Raw genomic sequence first — 20,753 nt, 5'->3', positions numbered from 1 at the left:
TCTGTTGTAATGTTATTATTGTACTCATGAAGCTCAGTGTAAGTTCAATCAGGAAGTCTTTGTGCTCATCCATTCACAATTCTCTCCATCCCACTCTCTACTTCCTCTAATCAGCTGACTATGGGTGTTCACTCTTCTAGTAATCCAGTCAAACTTTGCCACAATCTCTATCAGCCAATTAGGATACCACTGCAAAATGTTAAATCTGCTCTCTCTTTTGCTGCTGTCAGACATCATTTAGGCAGCATCATCCGGATTCTGGGGGGGTTCCATATTTGACTATGGATTCATCACCCTCCTTAAATCATAAAATCTCTACAGGGTGTAATCACCAAAGACTTTTCACATTTTTGTTCGTATGTGCATGTGTCAATAAATATTCTTTTTACTATAAAAACAAGTCTCTCATGATTAAAATACTGTTCTTTCAACCTTTCTCCTTTTGTATAGCTCTTTGTAACCTAAATGCTCTTTATAAATAAAATTTTACGTAATTACTTTACGTGGGATATTCAAGCACATCCTTCCACTCCTGGATTGTAGGTGTAAAGGACATCTTTTAAACTCTTATACAGCCTCTTCTGTACTGTTAAACACAGCTTTGAATATGAGGTATAGTCTAAGGTTGTATTAAATACAAACGCACATACAACACAGTTATATATATATCCTTTAATTATTTATTCATATTGAGAGATGACAATGATGAGGATACAACTCATAACAGAAAACCCTCTCTTTGTATTGCTTACATAACTTATTTGGCATCACAGATTTTCACTTTGATTACTCTGTTTGGCAGTAAAAAACTCCTCCTTAATTTTGTCACCGATGTTGACAAAGGCATAAAAAGAATGAGTGTAAAATATCACATACAGATTCAGGAACAAATACATCGATCCACTACAACTGACCACGATACATACATGAACACTATCTTAAAGGAACCTCAACAAAAAAAAAAAATCTTTCACAATTCTTATGCTTTGATGATGTAAGAGTACATTATTTACTAGGAGTGTAACAATATACATATTCGTATTGAACCGTTTGTTTTGGTTTGGTATGTATTACAAACCAAATGATATGTTGAGCTCTCCTATTACTTAAAAATAAAATATACAGCTTAAACCAGTGGTTTCCAACTGGTCCAGTCTGAATGGACCGTAAGTGACTCGTGAACGTGTCGAGTTTGTAAAAAAACACACCTAATTTTTTTAAAGATATTTTTTGGGGCTTTTTAGACTTTAATGTATAGGACAGACAAGCATGAAGGGGGAAGAGAGAGAGGGACTGACACGCAGCAAAGGGCCACAGGCTGGAGTCGAACCTGGGCCGCTGCGGCAACAGCCCTGTACATGGGGCGCCTGCTCTGCCACTAAGCCACCAGCGCCCCAACACACCTAATTTTGAAGTACCTTGAATAACTGGCACAAATTTTTATTTTTTTTTTTGAGGTGCTGTTTCCTGTTGTAGAGTGAGTGAGTGAATAACAGTTAATAACAGAGCAAACAGAGACAGCAAACTAGCTTGACAACATCGCCAAATTCAAGTATGACACTGAATATATTAAACTCTGTGTAACTTGAACCAATGATTAAGGAGAAATCTGGACCCCATGGCTGGACCGGTTGGGATTCACTGGTTTAAACTACTGCGCTTGACAAGGCAGCCCGCAGCCCCGCATAAAGGAACCGCACAACCAGAACATTGTACTCCAGTGAGACCAGCCACACTAAGCTAGCTTGTTGCAGGATGGTTACTTATCAGTTGGTTAGTAACACCATTACTAACTACAGACATAAGATCCTATGATAACCTACAGGTCTTGTGTTCGGAGCCGCTTTGGTTTTGCTGTGAATTATGAGGGTGATGGCAAGATGGATAAAAACACACCAAGCCAAAGACCGAGCCTCAGCTATAGACTCTCCTTAGCAGCTAACCCTGTAGCACAGCAACATATGGGACCCCTTGAGCTGAAGCATAAGAACCATGGAGAGCTGCTGCATGGCTATGGGCTATAACCTTTACTTCAGCAGCTAAGGTTATCTCAAAGCACACACCAACAGCAGTAAGCAGCAACTGCTGGCTGGCCAGGTAGCTGATTCGGGCAGACTGAAGACTGAAAGATACGTTAGTGACGGCTGTTTAACTTGTGTTTATATGATTGTAGCATTTAACAGGAATGTTTATTCATGCATTTTTTGGACTGAGAGAGCTCAGAGAGCTTGTGGAATGTAGCAACCTCACCACTGACACACAGTGAGCGATAGAAACGACATAAATGCTATGTGCTGTAGTGTCAGCTCTAATGTCAGTAGTAACGGGGCACTTAGCTCCATCATTGTTCAAAGTAAAAAAAGATCACACTTTATGATTGTAGTATAAATAAATAAATGAATTAGAGTAACATACAATTAAAAATAAAACATAAGAAAATAAAGGAAAATTCTCTAGCATTTCTACTTTTTGCTGTATCAAAAACACACCAAACCGTGACACCACTGTATCGTATCGAACTGTGAATTTTGTGGACCATTACAGCCCTATTATTTACCTGTACTTATATATATCTGTACGTATACACTTAATTTACACTTGAACTCAAAGCACAGTGTGCAAACTTCTCAAATTTTTACCCTAAAATCAAAACATTTTCTTCTTTAACTCTACCTGAGCTACTTAACTTGGCATGTTCCACTTTGTTAAATACATTACACAGCACCTTCTTAGTGCTTGTTATGGTGATGCAAATATGGAATGCCTCAAGAAATTCTTGCAAAGTTGCATTAAGCAATATTTGCCCTTTATGTGTCATAGTAGGCTTAGTTTTAAGTTGTTGTCCAACAGGGCTGTTAGATTCTGGTCGTTTGGTTAATATGCTCTTGTCTGACCAAGTTCTCATTGATCAGAAAATCACTGGTGATACTTTAATAAGGCTGTGTCTCCACTGAAGCATTTCTTTTCCCATTTGGAAACAGTAATTCTAAAAGACTGGATTATAAAGCTTCCAAAAGGGATAGGATCACACCGGAGCCCTTGTTGGAGTGGCAGGATGCTAACATTAACTACTGGGCTAAAATTAGTAAGTCTCTCTCACATGCAGTGTTACAGAGATATTTAACATTAGTAACATTATGTTGTATAATACATTGTCAAACCCACAGTTAACTTATATGGTGTCCACTATGTCAGATTTTTCTCATCAGGCCTGCTCAGTGCTTGGCGGTGAGACACTAGCTGGATGCTCCCAGCAATACAGTGTGCAGTTTTTACAGATAATATTACAGTGGACATCACATTTATTTTTCACTCGAGGCATTCCATTTGCCCAAACACAGAGTTTACTTTCCCTGGGCAAGTGTTATTGTCAAACTCACAAGAAAATAGTGCTTTGGTGACAGTGCCCTGTGACCAATTTAGTTAATCTAGAGATAACATGCACATATTTTTTTGCCCATCAACCAATCGATTGGTTGAAAGTAGGTAGAATTTCAGTCGACCAGGAATTTTTTTGATTACAGCCCTCCAGACTGAAGTGCTTTGGTCCTCTAACTCTTGAGAAAATATCCATGCTTATTACCTTGTTTAATTAAACTGTCTGCCATAGAGTGGCTGTCTAGTTATTCATGAGAGTGTTGTTGGCTATAAGCAGCACAATGCTGCAGACTCGGGCTGATCCTCAGTGGGATCAACAGCGCCAGCAACCCTTTCAATAAAACGGGATTCAGTGTTAACATGAAAACATTATGGGATGATTTATTTCAGCAGCCTAGTGAGGATGTTGCTTATGAAGATTCCAGCGACAAGGATGGCAACCATGAACAGCAATGCGAAGCCACGCCGTAACACCAGTTGTGTTATCGACAGAACATTTCCTACTGTAGTGGTACTGGTTTTATTCTGGCCTTCCTCAGCATGCTCACAACTGGATGCAGTAACACTGATCTGGGGCTGGCTCTGATTTGCACCTGGAGGTTTGAGGGAAAACTTTAAGTATCAACAAAATACTGTTACATGAGGATGTTTCCATTTGGGTGTTGGAGCTTACCTGCATTTTCTATCCCAACCATCTCTTTTTCATCTTTCACCTGGACTCCTGCTCTCAGAAGAGCCTGATCAGAGACATTAAGACAGTTGTTAATAGCAGGTTTTAAAAAATATCTCAGAACAAGTAAAAATTCACATTTTGGTCAAGGAATGTATGTACGTACCTCTTCGGCAGCCTTTTTCCAATTCAGTTTATACACAAATGTGACAAAGAAAACCGACTGCAGTAATGTACAAATGGTCAGTCCTGTCCATAGTCCTTTTACAGAGATGAGAGAAGAGTTTTAATGGCTTTCCTGAATGTTACTTGACAGGCAGAGATAAGACTACATACAGCACTAATTGCAAAACAGTACATTAATGGATGATCTTACCTACAATCCCCATGTTTGCTGCGAACATTAGGGACACACCAATAGGGACACCTATGAAATAAAACCCCACCAGGTTACACAGAGCACCAACTGACTGTTTTCCTGCTCCTCTGAGAACACCTCCAGTCACACCCTGTAGACATCAAACAGAGATTTGGTCACATTAAATTCTGTATGTCAATATTTGGTCTGAAATCTTGATGACTTGTATGACATTCTTTCTCACCGCAATAGCATCACCAACATGCAAGAAGCAGAACACGATCATGACGTCAGCAACCCTCTGTAAAATCTCTCTGAAACATGCAGATAGAGATTCTTGATTGACACAAAAGGAGTTTTGGCAACAAGAGTAATCATGACTTCTTTAGTGAGATAAGTGTATATCAAAACATCTCCAACTGACAGATAAATACAATGAACAGTAGGTTTGGGCGTATGTAGTTTTTCATTTGTTCAAGTCATACCTTCCTAAAATTTCACCAGGGTACACAATATAAGTCAGTATTTGTGTGCAATGCTACCTAACACCCACATCCCCAACCAACAAGTTTGCTATGTTTAGCAAGCTCTACAGATACAACTGTACATTATGGCTGGGCGATATGTATTAGAAATAATACCACAATATTTTTTGGCTGTATTGCGATACGAGATGTATATCACAAGACTTGGAACTCCTCTAAAGTGCTGCAGATTTCAGGCACGGCAGATTTCAGGCACGGTATGAGATCGCTGCTTGTTCTCGCGATATTTCGGCCGAGCTTTGGAAAACAGAGCTAGAGGGATAAACAAACATGGCACTACACCGGTAAGGTAAGACAACATGTTTACATGTTGTTTTCTATATGTTCTCTGACATTTATCCTAACGATATGAGGCGGTCTTTGTGGAAAAAAAGCTTGTTTAGTGGACTAACTTTGCACTTGAAGTATGCCCGTTCACTTACGTTTTAACAGGTCTGACGCTACTATGCGCCCCAGCTGTATCTAGGCTAACGTCTAACATGCTAACTATTATTTTTATGTCACTAGTCACTTGAAACAAATTTAGGACGAGAGGAGACAGGTTGAAATAAACCAAAATTTCTCTTTAAATACATAGCCTCTCCATATGACTTTAATATAAAGATGAGTGTCTCCATTTGGACTGACACCGTTCAGATTTCTAAATACCCTGGCATACAGTAATACCACAATACCATCCAACCCTAAAAAGCAGATAAGAAAAACTGCATATAAGCAAGACCTTTCCTCTCATAATGAAAAAGGAATGTGTAATATGACATGACATAATAACATGACATCCCAGCCACTCCTGGCATATGGCCCTTCTTTTTGATTTTATTGAACCTGAAGTTTGTTTTTTGTTTTCCTTACCACCATTTTGGCTAAAGAATGTTGTATGTCACTTTAAACTGGAAATTGATTTCTTAAGCCTAACTGACATGGAACAAACAGGGCAAAAGATAATTTATGGCAGACTCTGCAAGATGGGATAAATAGCTGTTTTAAGTTTATTCACTTTATTAATCCCCCTGAGGGGAAATTCAGTGTTTTCACTCTTCATGTCAATTACACACAGGTCTGAAAGACACACACATGCACAAACAGGACCTACACATGCACAAAGTGGAGAGATATCAGAGTGAGGGGACTGCCCTTTGGTCATGCGCCCCAAGCGGTTGGGGGGTTCAGTGCCTTGCTCAAGGGCATCTCGGCAATGCCCAGGAGGTGAACTGGCACCTTTCCAGCCAGCAGTCCACGCTCCATATTTTGGTCCGGACGGGGACTTGAACAGGCGACCCTCCGGTTTCTAACCCAAGTCCCTATGGACTGAGCTACTGCCGCCCAGCAGTGTTTAATGTGGCATTACCAATAAAGAGTTCAGTGCTTGTGAGTCAGCATGAGGATGATGACTTTGGTTAACATTTAACAACCTGGACAGTAATATTCAAACTAAATTTGCAATGTCACATGCACTGAAAATAAGGAAGTACAAAATGGCTGCATAATGTGTCAGCACAAGACGGAGAAGGATATTGTGTCAAAGACTCTACTCACTGCTCTGATGTGAAGATGTATCCAATGACATCTCTGGCAACGCTGAAGCTGACTCCAACTAAACATGCAATTATTACTGCCATGGGGAAAAGAAACACAAAAGTTGTTAAGAAATTGAACACTGTAAGAAAAGTGTGTTTTGAAGAATTAATATATTGAAATCACCAGGGGAAGAAGTGAACACAAGAAAGCAACTGATTTCAAATGAACGTTTTAAGTGTGAGAAGTGCTTTGTAGCTGAAAACTGGTTTATACTGGTTTATTTACGTCCAAATTGAGTTTGTGGCTTCAGTAGTGAATTCTAAATATAAAGTGTGATTACTTTATAAGTAACTATGTTAAGTGCTAAGTGTGATTACATTTGTGTATTAACTTCTTCTCTGATTGAGTCTGAAATATTACAAGAAATCTCTCATATCTCTGGTAATGGATCAAAAGTTCAATTTAATTCCTTGCTCAGGCCATGCTTTGATTACATGCCAATCATAGTCTTTAAAATGAACATTCAGGCCAAATTGCTTGGCTTTGAGAAAAATATCACCAGTTCATTTTTTTAACAGTCCAATGACTGGCATGCTATTTTAAAGTATTATTATGTATTTTCTGTTTTCAAATTACAGTGTTTTCATATACATCATACATGTTAACTGCATTGTTGTTTTTTTGTGTGGAGACACAAATATGCCCTTGATACAAATGGCCAATAAACTACTATCCCCTAAGCTCAAGTGAATGGCATTTCAGGAAACATGTTCAGTATAAACTGGGTCTTACATGTACAAATAATGGGGACTTTGCAAGACAGCTTGGCCTGCTCTATGTTTCCTGCACCAAGAGCATTCCCAACCCGTACACTGGCAGCAACAGCAAATCCCATTGGACTCTGTGGGAAAACATATATACAAGTAATTACCAAAAGTGTATAAATGCTAGACTTTCTAAATTATAATTTCACTGAAGCAATAGCCAACACACAGGCAGATGGTTAGCGGTTAATATAACATAATTAATGGTGAGAAAAACATATATTACCATGTAAGCTATAACCGTCAACTCATAAACCACGGAGTGAGCTCCCAGCTCAGCCTCACTAATCACTCCAGCCAGGAATCCTCCTATTTCAAACATCCACCACTCCAGACAAAGCATGAGCATACTAGGGATGGCAAGCCGAATGAAGGGTCCCCACTCCTGCAGGCAGTCCAGTGACCAACCTGTGGGTCAGAGGTATGTACATTAAACTGTAGAATGGCTTTCCTTTACAGTTTCACATTAGAGGTAATACCTGTGAGCAGTTGGTTATGCTAAAATCTCAATACAGACATGGATAGACATATGCCACTTTGAGATTTATGCTTGAAAAAGATCCACATGAGTCTAATGTTTGTAATTCTTTAAATACTACAGGTTAAAGTCATGCAGAGCCCAGGTTGAAAGGGCCCTCTCAATCTTTCATTTCACACACATAAATAATTGTGCAAACTTTTAGTTCAAATCAGAAAAAGGCCAGGATAACTGTATTACTGCAATTTTTTTCTAGTCTTATACAACAGCCTTCTGACAAATAATAGAACTTAAAAGTAAATCCTAACTTGGGCCAGACGCGTCAAAAGTGTCACCTCTCCCCTGCACTACATTACAAAGTTAACAGAGTGTAACTAATCTTGTCAAACATTCATAACTGGTATGTCCACAATAGACAACCAATTAAGAAATTGTGTAAGGCCAGGGACTTGAATGATGAAAGAGGATGAAATTACTAGATAGAATAACAGCCGGCCCACACTCCCTGCCTGAGCAGCATGTGTGCGTCACAGAACCTCTTGTATATTTATTTTCTGTGCCAGAATGAGCAGGTTAGAGCAGCCACACTACCCGCCTTAGCATTGCTGCTCACATGTGGCCTGCAGAACATCTAGAGCAGTGATTCTCAACTGTCCAAATCTGGCCCACAATAGAGTGCCAGGTGGCCCCCTGCCCCAACCATTATTTAATTCACAATGATAATAACATAGTACTTTTAATGTAAATAAGGTTCCAGCAAAATAGAGCTTGTTTATTAAAAAAGTGCCAGGGGAAGATCCCCCTTGAACTGTATTGACTTTATATCACCTTTCAGTACAATTTCAATTGTCCCAGATCTGAAAACATACAAAAATTTATTTTAACTCAACCTGTACAGTTCCATTTCAAAATAAGCCCTCTGACAACATGTCTGTCGACAGAATCCCTTCATTTGTTAATATTAGGCTTTTTATTGTAAAATACTGTCATGACTAGTGGTGTGGTGGTAATTGATCAGGTGGTTGTACTTCAAGTTAGATGGGTAGGTTACACAGGAGGAGGTGGGTATACTCTGCTGTATACTCCAATGGCTTTTTGGCTAATAGGTGGGTACACTGTAAATGGCCAGAAATAGAGGTGGGTATACCCCATATACCTGCATATACCCCCCACTACACCACTGGTCATGACGTGTTGTTAACAATGCAGTGGCTAATAGGGCTCCATGATTTAGTTGAGCGCCGGCGTTTTAATTGTGAAAACACAGTCGTTACAGCAGCAGGCAGCTCTGCAGCAGCAATGCTGTCTGTGCACACATTGTATGTGTGCAAACTGCAGCAGTTCAGAAAGGCAGCTGTCACGCACTGCTCATACAGGTAGCAAGGCACAGGTGTAAGAGAATTACACCTGTAACATCATAAGAAGAAAAGCTTACATTTCAGCTTACATTTTATTTTGTGGTGAAATATCTCAAAAGCTATGAGAAAACAACTGACCTGTCCATGTAGCCTTATGCAGTCCCCTCCAGCAGATGTAAACAAATAATAACACAGCCAGCAAATACTGTGAGATAGCATTGGCTGCAGCAGATCCACTTCAAGATAAAAAAGACATTACATTTAGAGAAAAGAGGAAAGTGTAGAAAGCACTATTATATTCACATTTTGTTGACAGCTGTTTATAGTTATGAAACTGAGCTTCATATACATCTTATGTCCAGATGGTCTTTCAGAATAATATAAAATATGTTACTGAATAGTAACACACTGAGTTACAAGGTGAATAGATGTCTGTGTACAGTGTCATCCAATACAACAATCCAGTAATAAATACTACATTTGACAAATAATAAGAACTGCTGAACTGGACAATTGCTTGATTTCATTTTTAAGGCATATGTTACTCTTATGTTGAGTTGACATAGGCTTATAGGCTGTATGAGGGCTATGGTGAGAGAGAGTGGTGGAAAAAAAAAACACACTGAGCCAAAGAACGAGCTGCTGCAAAGCTACGCAGCAGCTAACCCAGTAGCACAGTAACATATGGGACTCCGAGCCGAATCATGAGCCGCTGTGTAGCCACAGACTCTCTTTAGCTGTCAAGTCAGCAGCACACACATGGTTTCCCAGTATAAACCCCCCAAACCAGGGAACAAGAGCCACTGCATGGCTAGCCTGAGTGTCAGACTGAAGCTCCCAGAACCTTCAGTCTGACATGGCTTCCATTGAAGGCGATTTCCAAGGGGGAGGGAATTTGATTTTTCCCTAACCAATCAGTAGAGATCAACAACTCACCCAGAATCTGACGTCATTACTATCCATGCCTCGGGGGTGCCGAAAACAAGCGAGCATTGCCCGTTTAAAATGTCTCCGTCGTTGTGCACGCCCAGCTGCATCACCATTAAAACCAGTTTAGCAGCTTCCTTAATTTGGTCCTCCATTAATGTGAGTTGTGGCGAAATATCTCGATAGCATCGTTAATGTGGTCTGTAGGATCTGTAGCGGTTGCCATTGTTTCTTTTTTTTTTTTAAAGATATTTTTTGGGCATTTTTAGCCTTTATATGATAGGACAGACAAGTGTGAAAGGGGGAGAGAGAGAGGGAGTGACATGCAGCAAAGGGCCAGAGGCTGGATTCGAACCTGGGCCCCTGCAGCAACAGCCTTGTACATGGGGCGCCTGCTCTACCACTAAGCCACCGACGCCCCAGCGGTCGCCATTGTTGCTATCCTCACCAGTTACCCACCGGCGTACAGCTTGACATCAGCGTGGCGCTGATTGGCTATTCGCTAGGCCCCCGGCGTTCATTGGTCCGTCCAGCGTTTGGACGAGATAAATCACAAATTCATTGCAGTATGCCAGACCAGAGATGCGAGCCTACTCAGTTGAGTGGGCGGGGTCTTTGGTCTGGAACCAGGCTACTGCATGGCTATGACCTCTCGTTCAGCAGCTAACATTATCACAAAGTGGGCTAAAGAAATGACACTGATACTTTGCACTCTAATGTCAGTAGTAATGTAGCATTTATATGGTAGTAGAGAGGTTACGTTAAGGATGGCTCAAGTGCGTCATTGAGCAGGCTTTTAGGCCCACCCAAAAAATCCCGGACACAGAAATTATTTAAAGAGTTTAACTGTCTTAATAACATAATTAAGTGTCACAATAAACGAATAATTGGTAAGCTCTACTACAAAGTAATGATAAAATACTCACGCAACACCCATGTCCAGACAGAAGAGGAAAACGTAGTTGATGACTGCGTTGAGGATATTTGCAATCCCTCCAGTTATAACCTGAGGCCATATAATTCCCTGAAAACCACAGTATCTGGAGTCAGTATTTATTTGAATAACTATGGCCATAAACTTTAACATTAGTGAATGTCATTGCTGTACCTGATTTTGAAGATACCTCCCTTGCAGCTGGTACATAAAAGCAGCCTAAAAAAAGGAAATAGAAAATTTGATCAGTGTCAGTTTGGCATACTCTTGGCAAATATAGTCTTGTGAGTACTGATAAAGCAAAACTTGAAAACCTCTGTATGTATAATATCATTATCTTAACACACAGGGGTTTAGAATGCACCACACTCACCGGGAGAGCAGGCATGAAGATCATTACATACAGCTGGGAGAGACTACATGCAGAGAGACAACAAATAATTAAAACATAGGACTGTAAATATATATTGGATTTATAGTGTGAGTCTATGAGTCATTAGGATTCATCCCCATGTGACAATGTTGGGTCTGGACCTAAATCATGATTCTAACTAAAGACGTATTAGATGACTAAACCAATAATTGTAAACTGCTCATCTATCTCATTAGTAACAGTTAGAGACAGTTAGTGTACATAGTGAAGTATGTCGAAACTAAAATTAACACGTCAGGGTTGTATGCCTCAGCATACAGTTTACTTCCATGTCTGTGAAGACATGGATGCTTCACACACATCTTCCCCCTGGCAGCACAGAAGATCACAATCACTACAGTTTCAAGGTGGACACCCAAGATTAGTAACCCCAATTCAGTACCTGACCAAATGTCTCTCTTTCTGTTTCTGAGATATGTTGTGGAGTATTATCCAGAAAGTATTTTTGCAGAACATTATGATGTCCTTTTGAATATACAATGTCATCCCTGCAATATTTTATCGAATTAGACATTTGTGTGAAATTTTGTCATAATTACACAATGAATTCTTGAGTTGAAACATTTCCTTAAGGAATTTTTGAGGTATCAAGTTCATGAGAATGGCACAGATGGACAGCCTAACATCATAATACCTCCAGCCACAGCTATCGCCAGGACAGAGGCATAAAAATGCAAATATAGTGAGGCAAAACGCCAAACAACAGTGAATGTGATGTTGGCTTTTACTTTCATTTCCATGGGCAAAAGTTTTTACAAAGAGTAACTAACAATCCTGTACATTATACCTTTAAGTTCATCAGGCGGTCAGAAATACAACTAAATGCATGTTATTGTTGCTCCATATCTCCTGGATGCGTATATGAGCAACCATTTGTTAACATTTTCCATGACTATATAAGTGACACTGTTGTGTTTACAGCTGCTGTTTGCTACCCCCAAGTGGCCAAAAAGTGAGCTAATACAGGTTTGATGTTGACAGATTGTCAGTCGAGATAAGGTCACATATCTATCAGTGTCAATAAAGTTGTATGTTGCTTTAGGGGGAAAAAATGTATGGAGAAGTAATTCCTCTCAGTCATCATTTATGACCCACTAGAAGTGTGTATCTACAGAGACTCTGCCCTCTGCTTAAAATTTCTTATTTCCCTCATATTTTGCTGTGTTTGGAATGTTCCTTGGCACAGCCAGCAGGTGAGGTCAGGACTTTGTGAAAAGGTAGCAACCAGGTGCCAGACAGTGAGCTGCATGCATCCAAGAGGAAGCTAGCGCCGAAAAACACAAATGTAGTTAACAAGACTGAATCTGGGGTTGAATGTCACTTTAGTTGGCAATATTTTTTATGCACAGTGACTGCATAGTATACCTTTAAAGATATGCCAGATAAGGACTAAAGAATAGTGTTGCCTGTCAGAGAGCTCAGCAGATCAAGCCATCATTAATTTGTCACAAGAAATCATACAAGGTACAGCTCCAGTGAAATGAAGCTCCTGTCACCTGTTTCAACTTGTGTACCGTAATTAAGTCACTTTTTGCCTGTTCTTACATTACAGACTGCTGCTTTATAATTGTCCAAGTTTCCAAACCGGCTGTCATATGTGTGTTTACAACATCCCAGATGGTTCTGTTAATCTATGGTGTCTGATTGTGGAATGATTTAACTGTAGCTTTGGGTTCAGTTTCTTCTGTGGTTTTACAATTTAAACCCACCACAGACTCTGTGAATTTATTGATGTCATCGGTGAAGTCGACAGTGGTTTCCCAGTTTATTATCCAGCACCTGTACAATGGCTAGCAGGATGCTAGTTCAGCTAGTGCCCATCTTCTCCATCTTTTCCCTGATGTTTACTGATGTTTACATTTGAAAATCTTGACCTGAGTGCGTACCATGAAGCAACTTCAACAGGAACAGTCTCTCTTTGCTTTAACTGGCTAGACAAACCCTGAAACCTCTGTCAGAGATAACAGGTACCACAAAGGTGGTTATCAACTTATTCTGGTAACCCAGGATTTCTTCCTCAGGCTTTGTGCGTGTTCCTACAAAATGAGGTGTACAGTGCGTCATTTGACTCTTTGATCGTAAGCTTGCCACCTACTTTCGCCTTTAAAGAATATTTTAAAAAGTATTACAGTAAAAAACAGTAATGTTGCATCAGTTAAGGAGAGAGAGGAATGCTGGCAGAAAATGACTGAACTCTGTTTATTTTTGACAACTGCACATTGTACGGCTCTTAAACTATGAATTTGATGCAGCAGATTTAAACTTTTTCCTCAAGAACCGCATTTACATATAATGACATTGTCCCATAATGAAGGATAATGAAAGGGAGTCATTTGAAGGAGTTATTCTGCATTTCATTTGCAAGTCAAGGTCATCCTGATAAATAATAGAGTTAACTATTAGCGTATGCTAACTGTGATTTTGCATTTGCGTCACTGTTATACTGTAGGTTACTGTGTTAAAAAATGTGACACGATACATAGGCTACAGTAAGCCCTAGTGTAATTGCAGAGCTTCGATGGGTGGCATTTATGTAATGTTTCAGCTCAGCAAGTTGGATAAAGTGCATTTAAGAAGTGCATTGACTATTGACTACATGTGATGTTACTCAAAGGGGCAATAAAGGTGCTCTTTATCTGATTTCAAGCCAAAACTTAACATAAACAGGTCCAAACCATGTTAGGTCTGCAGCACAAGTTAATGTGGAGATCTAGCCAGGTCAAAAAGAGAGCAACCTTTGTAGGATGGAAAACTCTGCCTTTAGACTCAAAATACCTTGCTTAAACACTTATCTCACTTCGTGGTACACCCCTCTGATTAGCTAGCAGAAGTTGGCAGTAAGAGAGTTAACAGGTTGTTGAGTTGATTTCCTAATCCTGAGAAGTGACTCACAGCTACACGGCAAACTCCTTCAGTGCCAGCCAAAGAAAGTCCCATCAACACTTGTAAACTATACATAAGAGTATAAATTTACCCCAATTTAGCAAAGCTGACAGAGTGGCGACTGGAAATGTCTGTGCCCACATTATGTAGACAGCACAGCATGATACCCACTACAGGGCCTAATGTCAGGTAAAAACTGTTAAACATGAATTCTGGGCTTCTTTAGCAATGCTCATCCAAGTTAAGCATATTCTACTGTGTATTAATAACTGACAGTCCTATTCTACACTTGTTAATGTAAACAGCTTGTCAGTCTAGATGAGAAAACATGTACGGTAGTATTGCTAAAGGGAAGGATGCTGAAGGTAATGTTGTTATTTGCCTGTGCGCTGCCAATAGCTGTGGCCAGAGGCATCATGTTTTCAGGCTGTCGGCCCATCTGTACATTCCCCTATATCTCAAGAATGCCTTGAGGGATTTTTTCAAATTTGGCACAAATGTCAATTTGAACTCAAAAATGAACTGATTAGATTTTGGTGGTCGTTGGTCAAAGTCACTATGACCTTGTCTGTCTTATTCTCATGAATGTGATATCTCAAGGACAACTTGAGGAAATTTCTTTAAAGTTGCTACACACATTCACTTGGACTCAAAATTGATTTTTCTGGTCAGAGGTTAAAGGTCACTGTGACCTTGCATCTATCTTATTCGCATGAACGCAATGGGCTTTAGTTTCGCAGACTGGGCGAGGCGGGGGCGCAGCGCACCTGCGCTTCGCCAACTGGGTGTGGCCAGGCGGATTTTGCAAGTTTGGCACACCGTGCGCCTGGCGCAGCTACTCGTCTGTCCCACCTCCGTCCCTCCTACCTGTGCAAGTCGGAAAGAGGGAGGAGAGAAGGCATAGAGTGGGTTTTGCACACATCACACCAATCAAATGAGCCCCTCTCCTCGCCCTTAAATGCGCCACGCGAAGGTGTAATGAGAGTTTACTCAATTCGCCATGGCAGAAGAGAGCAGCAGCGTCAGACGGCCAAACTTCTCCCAGGAGGAAACTGATGTTTTGGTCCGGGAGGTCCAAGCTCGCAGTGTCCGAATATACGGAACTGCGAGCAGACCTCCATGGGCTGATGATGCAAAGGTAGCCTGGGAGGAGGTCACCACAATTGTAAATCAATGTTGCGTTTCTCTCGTGCGCACGCACTCTCTTTCTCTCTCGCAGTCTCACTCTGTTTCTTTTCTTTTGACTTTTCTAAGATGACAGATGCTGAATATATACTCCCTATCTGATGCTGTGGCTGTTTGTGGTTGGCTGAGAGGGGTGTGAACTCATTAGTTTGCAGCTGTGTTAATCAAATCAGGTTGGGTTTCCATTACGCGTGCCAAGCGTGCCAAGCGTGCCAAACGGTGCCAATCCCCTTTGATCTGACATCAGATGTGACGGGACAGTCGATATACAGATACATTTATGTGCTGATTGCAGATAGTTGCATTGAATAGTGTTTTTTGGGGTATTTATTGCATTGTTAATGTGCCTGACATTCTGGAAACCTGCCTGTGAGGTTTTGGTGACGTGTGCACACTGTCCGCCGGTCAGCCAAACTTTGGCTTACACCGGCTATGCTCCCCCTGCGCTGACAGTAGACCTGGTTTCAGCTGGCGAGCTTTTGGCGCACCTTCGGTGAAGCCTTTTGGCACAAAACTGTCACTGAGCACAAACCTCTACTTGGACTCAACAAGGAACTGATTCGAATTGGTGGTCATAACTCACTGTCACTGTGACCTAAGCTGTCTTATTCTTGTGAATATGATATCTCAAGAAGAGAATTGCTTCAATATTGGCACCAACAGCCACTATCACTACGCGATGAACTGATTAGATTTTGCCGGTCAATGGTCATAGGTCAAGGCTACTTTGACCTTACAAAACATGTTTTTGGCCAAAACCCAAGAATTGATGCATGCTAATTATGACAAAAATTCACAAAAAATGTCTAATAGATTAAAATGATGCAGTGATGACATTTTATATCCAAAAAGTCAAAGGTCAACTTCACTGTGACTTACAATGTTCTGCATAAAACACTTTTTCTGGCCATTACTCAACATCATATATCATGAAAGGAAGGGGAAATATTTAGTCAGATACTGAATTGGTGACACTAATCTTGGGTACCCACCTTGAAACTGTGCTGACTGTATAGATCTTCTGTGGTGCCGGGGGGAAGATGTGTGTGAAGCATCCATATTTTCACAGACATGAATGTAAACTGTACCTGCAGTTGACAGGTGCATGAAGGCACATAACCACGAGGCAGTAGTTCCAGTTGGGATTATTACTGACTAACCTGGCGACTTCTGGGCTCTGTTTGACAGCAAGTAGGAGAACTTCAGTGTTGATGAGGACAGCCCAGCAGGGGAAACAGGCCAGCAACAGAATCAGAATCCCCCTCTGGAGAATCACACCCACACGCTTCAAGTTACCGCTCCCATAGGTCTGCACGAAACGGGTAGATGGACACTCAAATAAGCAGAGTTAGAAAACACCAAATCACACCAATAACCAAGGGTATGACTGGTCAAAGAAAACTAACATGATACAAAAGCTCATTGTTGAGTTGTTTTCAAAAGGACCCCAGGGTCTCTATTCATTTTTTTTTACCCCCATTAAAGGGTTTTTTCCTAGTCCGCTGTGAGGGTCCAAGGGCAAAAGGATGTCATACGTTGCAAAGCCCTCTGAGGCAAATTGTAATGTGTGATATGGGGCTTTATGAATAAAACTAAATATAAATCAAAGTGAAAGGACAACTTGTGTCTTGGTAAGTTAAGTGTACGAACAGTAAAACAGTGATTAATAGTTCAAAAGCAACATCTGGAGAGTACACTACCTGAGATATTAAGGTATCACAAGTTAATGACAGACCAGTACCAATGGAGACACCAGTGACATTAACCACCTGCAAAAAGAAAAAATGAATATAATTCAGGGAAAAACATAAACTGTATATTTAAAGATAGATGATTTCAAAGCCAGTCCAAACCAGGCATGTGCAGAGGGGGAGATTAAGGGGGCTTGAGTACCTGCCCCTTTGCTCCTTAATGTCCAAAGTGCCCTTCTGTCGAGGCATATTTTATGATTTTTTTTTTGTAATGGCCTGCCCGCGGTCTTTGTCAAAAAGAACTTTTAACAATTAACAATTAATAATACGTTTATTTTTGATTAAGGTATGGGTGCTATGAGTGGCCAAAAGGACGAAGAAAGACCTGTATTTCGGCAATAATTTCTCACATTTGATAAACCAAGTAAAACACTAATTTGCATGTTATAAGAAATCTAATTAAAATTTAAAGTTATTCAATTGTACTGTTGTTTTCTTTCTAAAAAGGGAGCTCCAAAGTTAAAATATAATCAAATATTCATATTTGACCTTTCATGAAAACCTTTCTTTTATAGGTTATCCAGCATTTCTAATAGATTCCTGTTTAGGATGACACTGACTACGACCATACAGAGGTTCATATTGTTTTACTGTACAGTTTTTGAGAAACTTAAAGGAAAGTGAGCTAAAATTTCATTATAACACCTTCATAATCTCATCATATTTGTCATAATTCTCGGTTTCTTTATCAGCGGGTGGGTGACAATGACAGGATTCCATGTTACATTGTGTTTGAATATGGGTTGCTAAAATTCAGCAGGTTAGGCTGTAAAATATGTTCGTTTATGATATTTTAATTTGTTTGTTTTATTGTTCCGTTTATGCCCCTTTTTAACTTTTAGCACCTGCCCCTCTAAAGATCTCTGCACGGCTCTACTCCATTCCAAACACAGATAAGACTCAACAAGGTTTTCTCACCGCAATTGATAACGCTACTGCTGCAAGTTCAGTTTTCCCCAGGTGACCACAGAACACAGTGCTGATGAAACTGATCAGGAAGACCATCAACTGGGAAATGATCTGGAGAATAAAAACAAACACAAACGTCTTCATTTTCTTGTTTATACAAATAAATAAATAAAACAAATAAAAACATGAGGCATCATAGAAAATGACCTAATAGATATCATTAGCCTTAAATATAACTATATAAAATATAACAAATATGTTACTGGTGAGATGTGTTTTTTATTTCGGCTTAGGGAAAGGATTACAAATTTAAGTGTCTGTATTTTGTATTTTGGTCAGGATTTTTTTTTAACATTGGGGGTTTTTTTGAACATCAAAATTGCACAGTGTATCATAGCTAGAAACTGTAAAAACAGAAATTGAATTGATGGGGATATTTCATCAAAATCAAGCACCACACAATTGGAAAAAAAGGCTTTTTCAACTCCAGGATTTCGTCTTCAAGTTTTAACTTTCAAACATCAAAGGGTAAATGTTAAAATCAAATAACTAATTTATGGTAAAAGAAATATGGTAATTTATGGCACAAGGAAAAATAGACTCCTCTGATGAGTAGCTTAAAGAACAGTCCCTTACAAGTTTTAATGTTTAAATATGCAAATAAAGCATTCACCTGTAGTGCCTTGCCTTAATAAGATTGTGCTTCATAAACATAACAAACCGAACACATTCAAAAAACATTTAAGTAAAAAGTCTGCATTCAAAAATCAGTTGACATCATTGTTTCAGTTCAAACAAACTCTAGACTAAAGTGAGCCTTACCACCGGTCCCGCCAGTCTGAACAGCTGTATGAGCTCATGTCGGTAGTCCGGCGGGATGAAGCCACACATGTTTTTCATGCCAGAACCCCAGCATCCAGGTGAAGCCGATTCACCTGCTTTTAAATCTTCCCTCAGTCCCTCACAGTTTTTAACTGGTGTTTTAGTGGAGCCGTCCATGACTGAGGTGTTCTCAGCTGACAGACCGCTCTCCTTTCAGCAGTGACAGACAGTATCAAACGTGGTGGGTTAAATATATGTGTGATAACCAGTCGGAGGATGGGTTACGCACTTCAAGAGTCTACGCCAACGGATCAGTGTGTGTGCGTCACTGTATTTGCATAGACCAGGGGCGTTTCTAGACTTTGAGGACTTAGTCCGTGGGGATCCTCTGGGGGGTCTGGCATCTCATTTACCTTTATTTTAGCTTAAACTACCCAGCAGGGGTGTGGGAAAAGTGGCACTGATTACCCTTCCACAGTGGGAGAGGGGTCCTCAATAAGTCTGGAGTCAAAATTTGATTTAGTTTGCAATTTTTAACTTGTAAGTAATAAGTTTCATGACTAATTTAAAAGTGGCTGAATAAATGAAAGACTGACCATTGTATAAAAAAATGGAGGCACTCTGAGGCTCCTCTCGCCCCTTAAACATGAATGTATCACTAATAATAATCCAGTGTAACTTGCAGGAGCACTGTTGCCACACGTGTCAATTGCAAGATAACAGTAAATGCTAAATTATATAAGAGTCATTAAGTCAGCAAACTGACTCAGTAATGTCCATTACACGACAATGTTCTATCAAAAGTTGAATTTGAATTGAGTTGAACTGAGGAAAAGCGCATTTATTGCTTTTTCATTTGTTAGGGAAAGGATGTGTTGTTTGTTCTTTCAAAGTTACATAGTTTTACTACAGTATAAGTACATTTTGCTAAAGGAATTATCTAAATAAATGCTTCAGTCTTAAGGCGAAAAATAGTTTAGCCCGTCCCTGTACTATAGGTTTCAACTCTAAATGCAGCTAGAGCTAAGAGAGTGACTGCTTATGCTGCTGGAGCAGCACACTGTCATGTTTAGATTATTTAGTCTGTATATACAGACTCTACATTCAGTGAATGTAGAGTCTGTAGGCAAACCCCAGAGATCTTGCCTCCAGAAGAAGAGCGGAAGAGCCCTGGTTTCCGGTTGTAGGCTGTTTGTAGTCCGCGTGATATTGACCAATCACGTTTGAGCCGGCTGCAGTTGTTGCCAGGTTAAAGGTCCATGCAGTGAACTAATGAGGCGGAACATAATTGGCGTCACTGCAAACTCTGAATCCATCGCAATGGTTCAGCATATTTACTTAGTATATATAAACGGAAGTCGGAAATGGAAATTCACCTCCTCCGCCCTTCAGTTCACATTCATGGTTTGAACAGATTGCCCATCATTAGAGTCCAATATCTAATGACATACAGTAATATGATATGTATATGCCTGTATGTGTGTGCCATAGCTTTAGTTTGTGCTTCACATAAATAGATCTTAGCCCTTGTATTAAAAATCAATGGTATGTGTTAATGTTTGTAAAACAACCAGGAGGTGTTCTATAAAGCTGGTGAAAATTATCAGTTAAGGTAGCTGTATTTGCAGAAAATAATCAGGCTTAAATATTTCTTTCATATAACTTTAATTGTTTTTATGTAAATGCACAGTATTACTGTGAAAACATGAGCATCTAAAGGCACAAAAGATTTGCCTCAGGCTGCTTGAGTAATGTGTCATGAGCCCTTTAATTAAATAAG

At 39.9% G+C, this 20,753-nt stretch overlaps 1 protein-coding gene across 1 annotated transcript; it reads right to left on the bottom strand.

Annotated features, from left to right (window-relative positions):
- Positions 1-683: 683 nt before the first annotated feature.
- LOC125886557 (multidrug and toxin extrusion protein 1-like) lies at positions 684-19,211 on the bottom strand. Its single transcript, XM_049572855.1, has 16 exons — positions 18,974-19,211; positions 18,161-18,262; positions 17,192-17,260; positions 16,652-16,800; positions 11,364-11,406; positions 11,165-11,209; positions 10,983-11,080; positions 9,268-9,365; positions 7,520-7,701; positions 7,262-7,370; positions 6,488-6,563; positions 4,651-4,720; positions 4,425-4,557; positions 4,215-4,309; positions 4,052-4,115; positions 684-3,971 (listed from the first exon to the last, which is right to left on the bottom strand). The coding sequence occupies exons 1-16, from the start codon at positions 19,148-19,150 to the stop codon at positions 3,760-3,762; spliced, it is 1,722 nt and encodes a 573-aa protein (XP_049428812.1). The 5' UTR covers positions 19,151-19,211; the 3' UTR covers positions 684-3,759.
- Positions 19,212-20,753: the final 1,542 nt, after the last annotated feature.

This window comes from Epinephelus fuscoguttatus, linkage group LG3, assembly GCF_011397635.1.
Source record: "Epinephelus fuscoguttatus linkage group LG3, E.fuscoguttatus.final_Chr_v1".
Classification (NCBI taxonomy): Eukaryota; Metazoa; Chordata; class Actinopteri; order Perciformes; family Serranidae; genus Epinephelus; species Epinephelus fuscoguttatus.
Note: the sequence above shows the minus strand (reverse complement) of the source record. Positions and strands in the feature narration are given on the sequence as shown.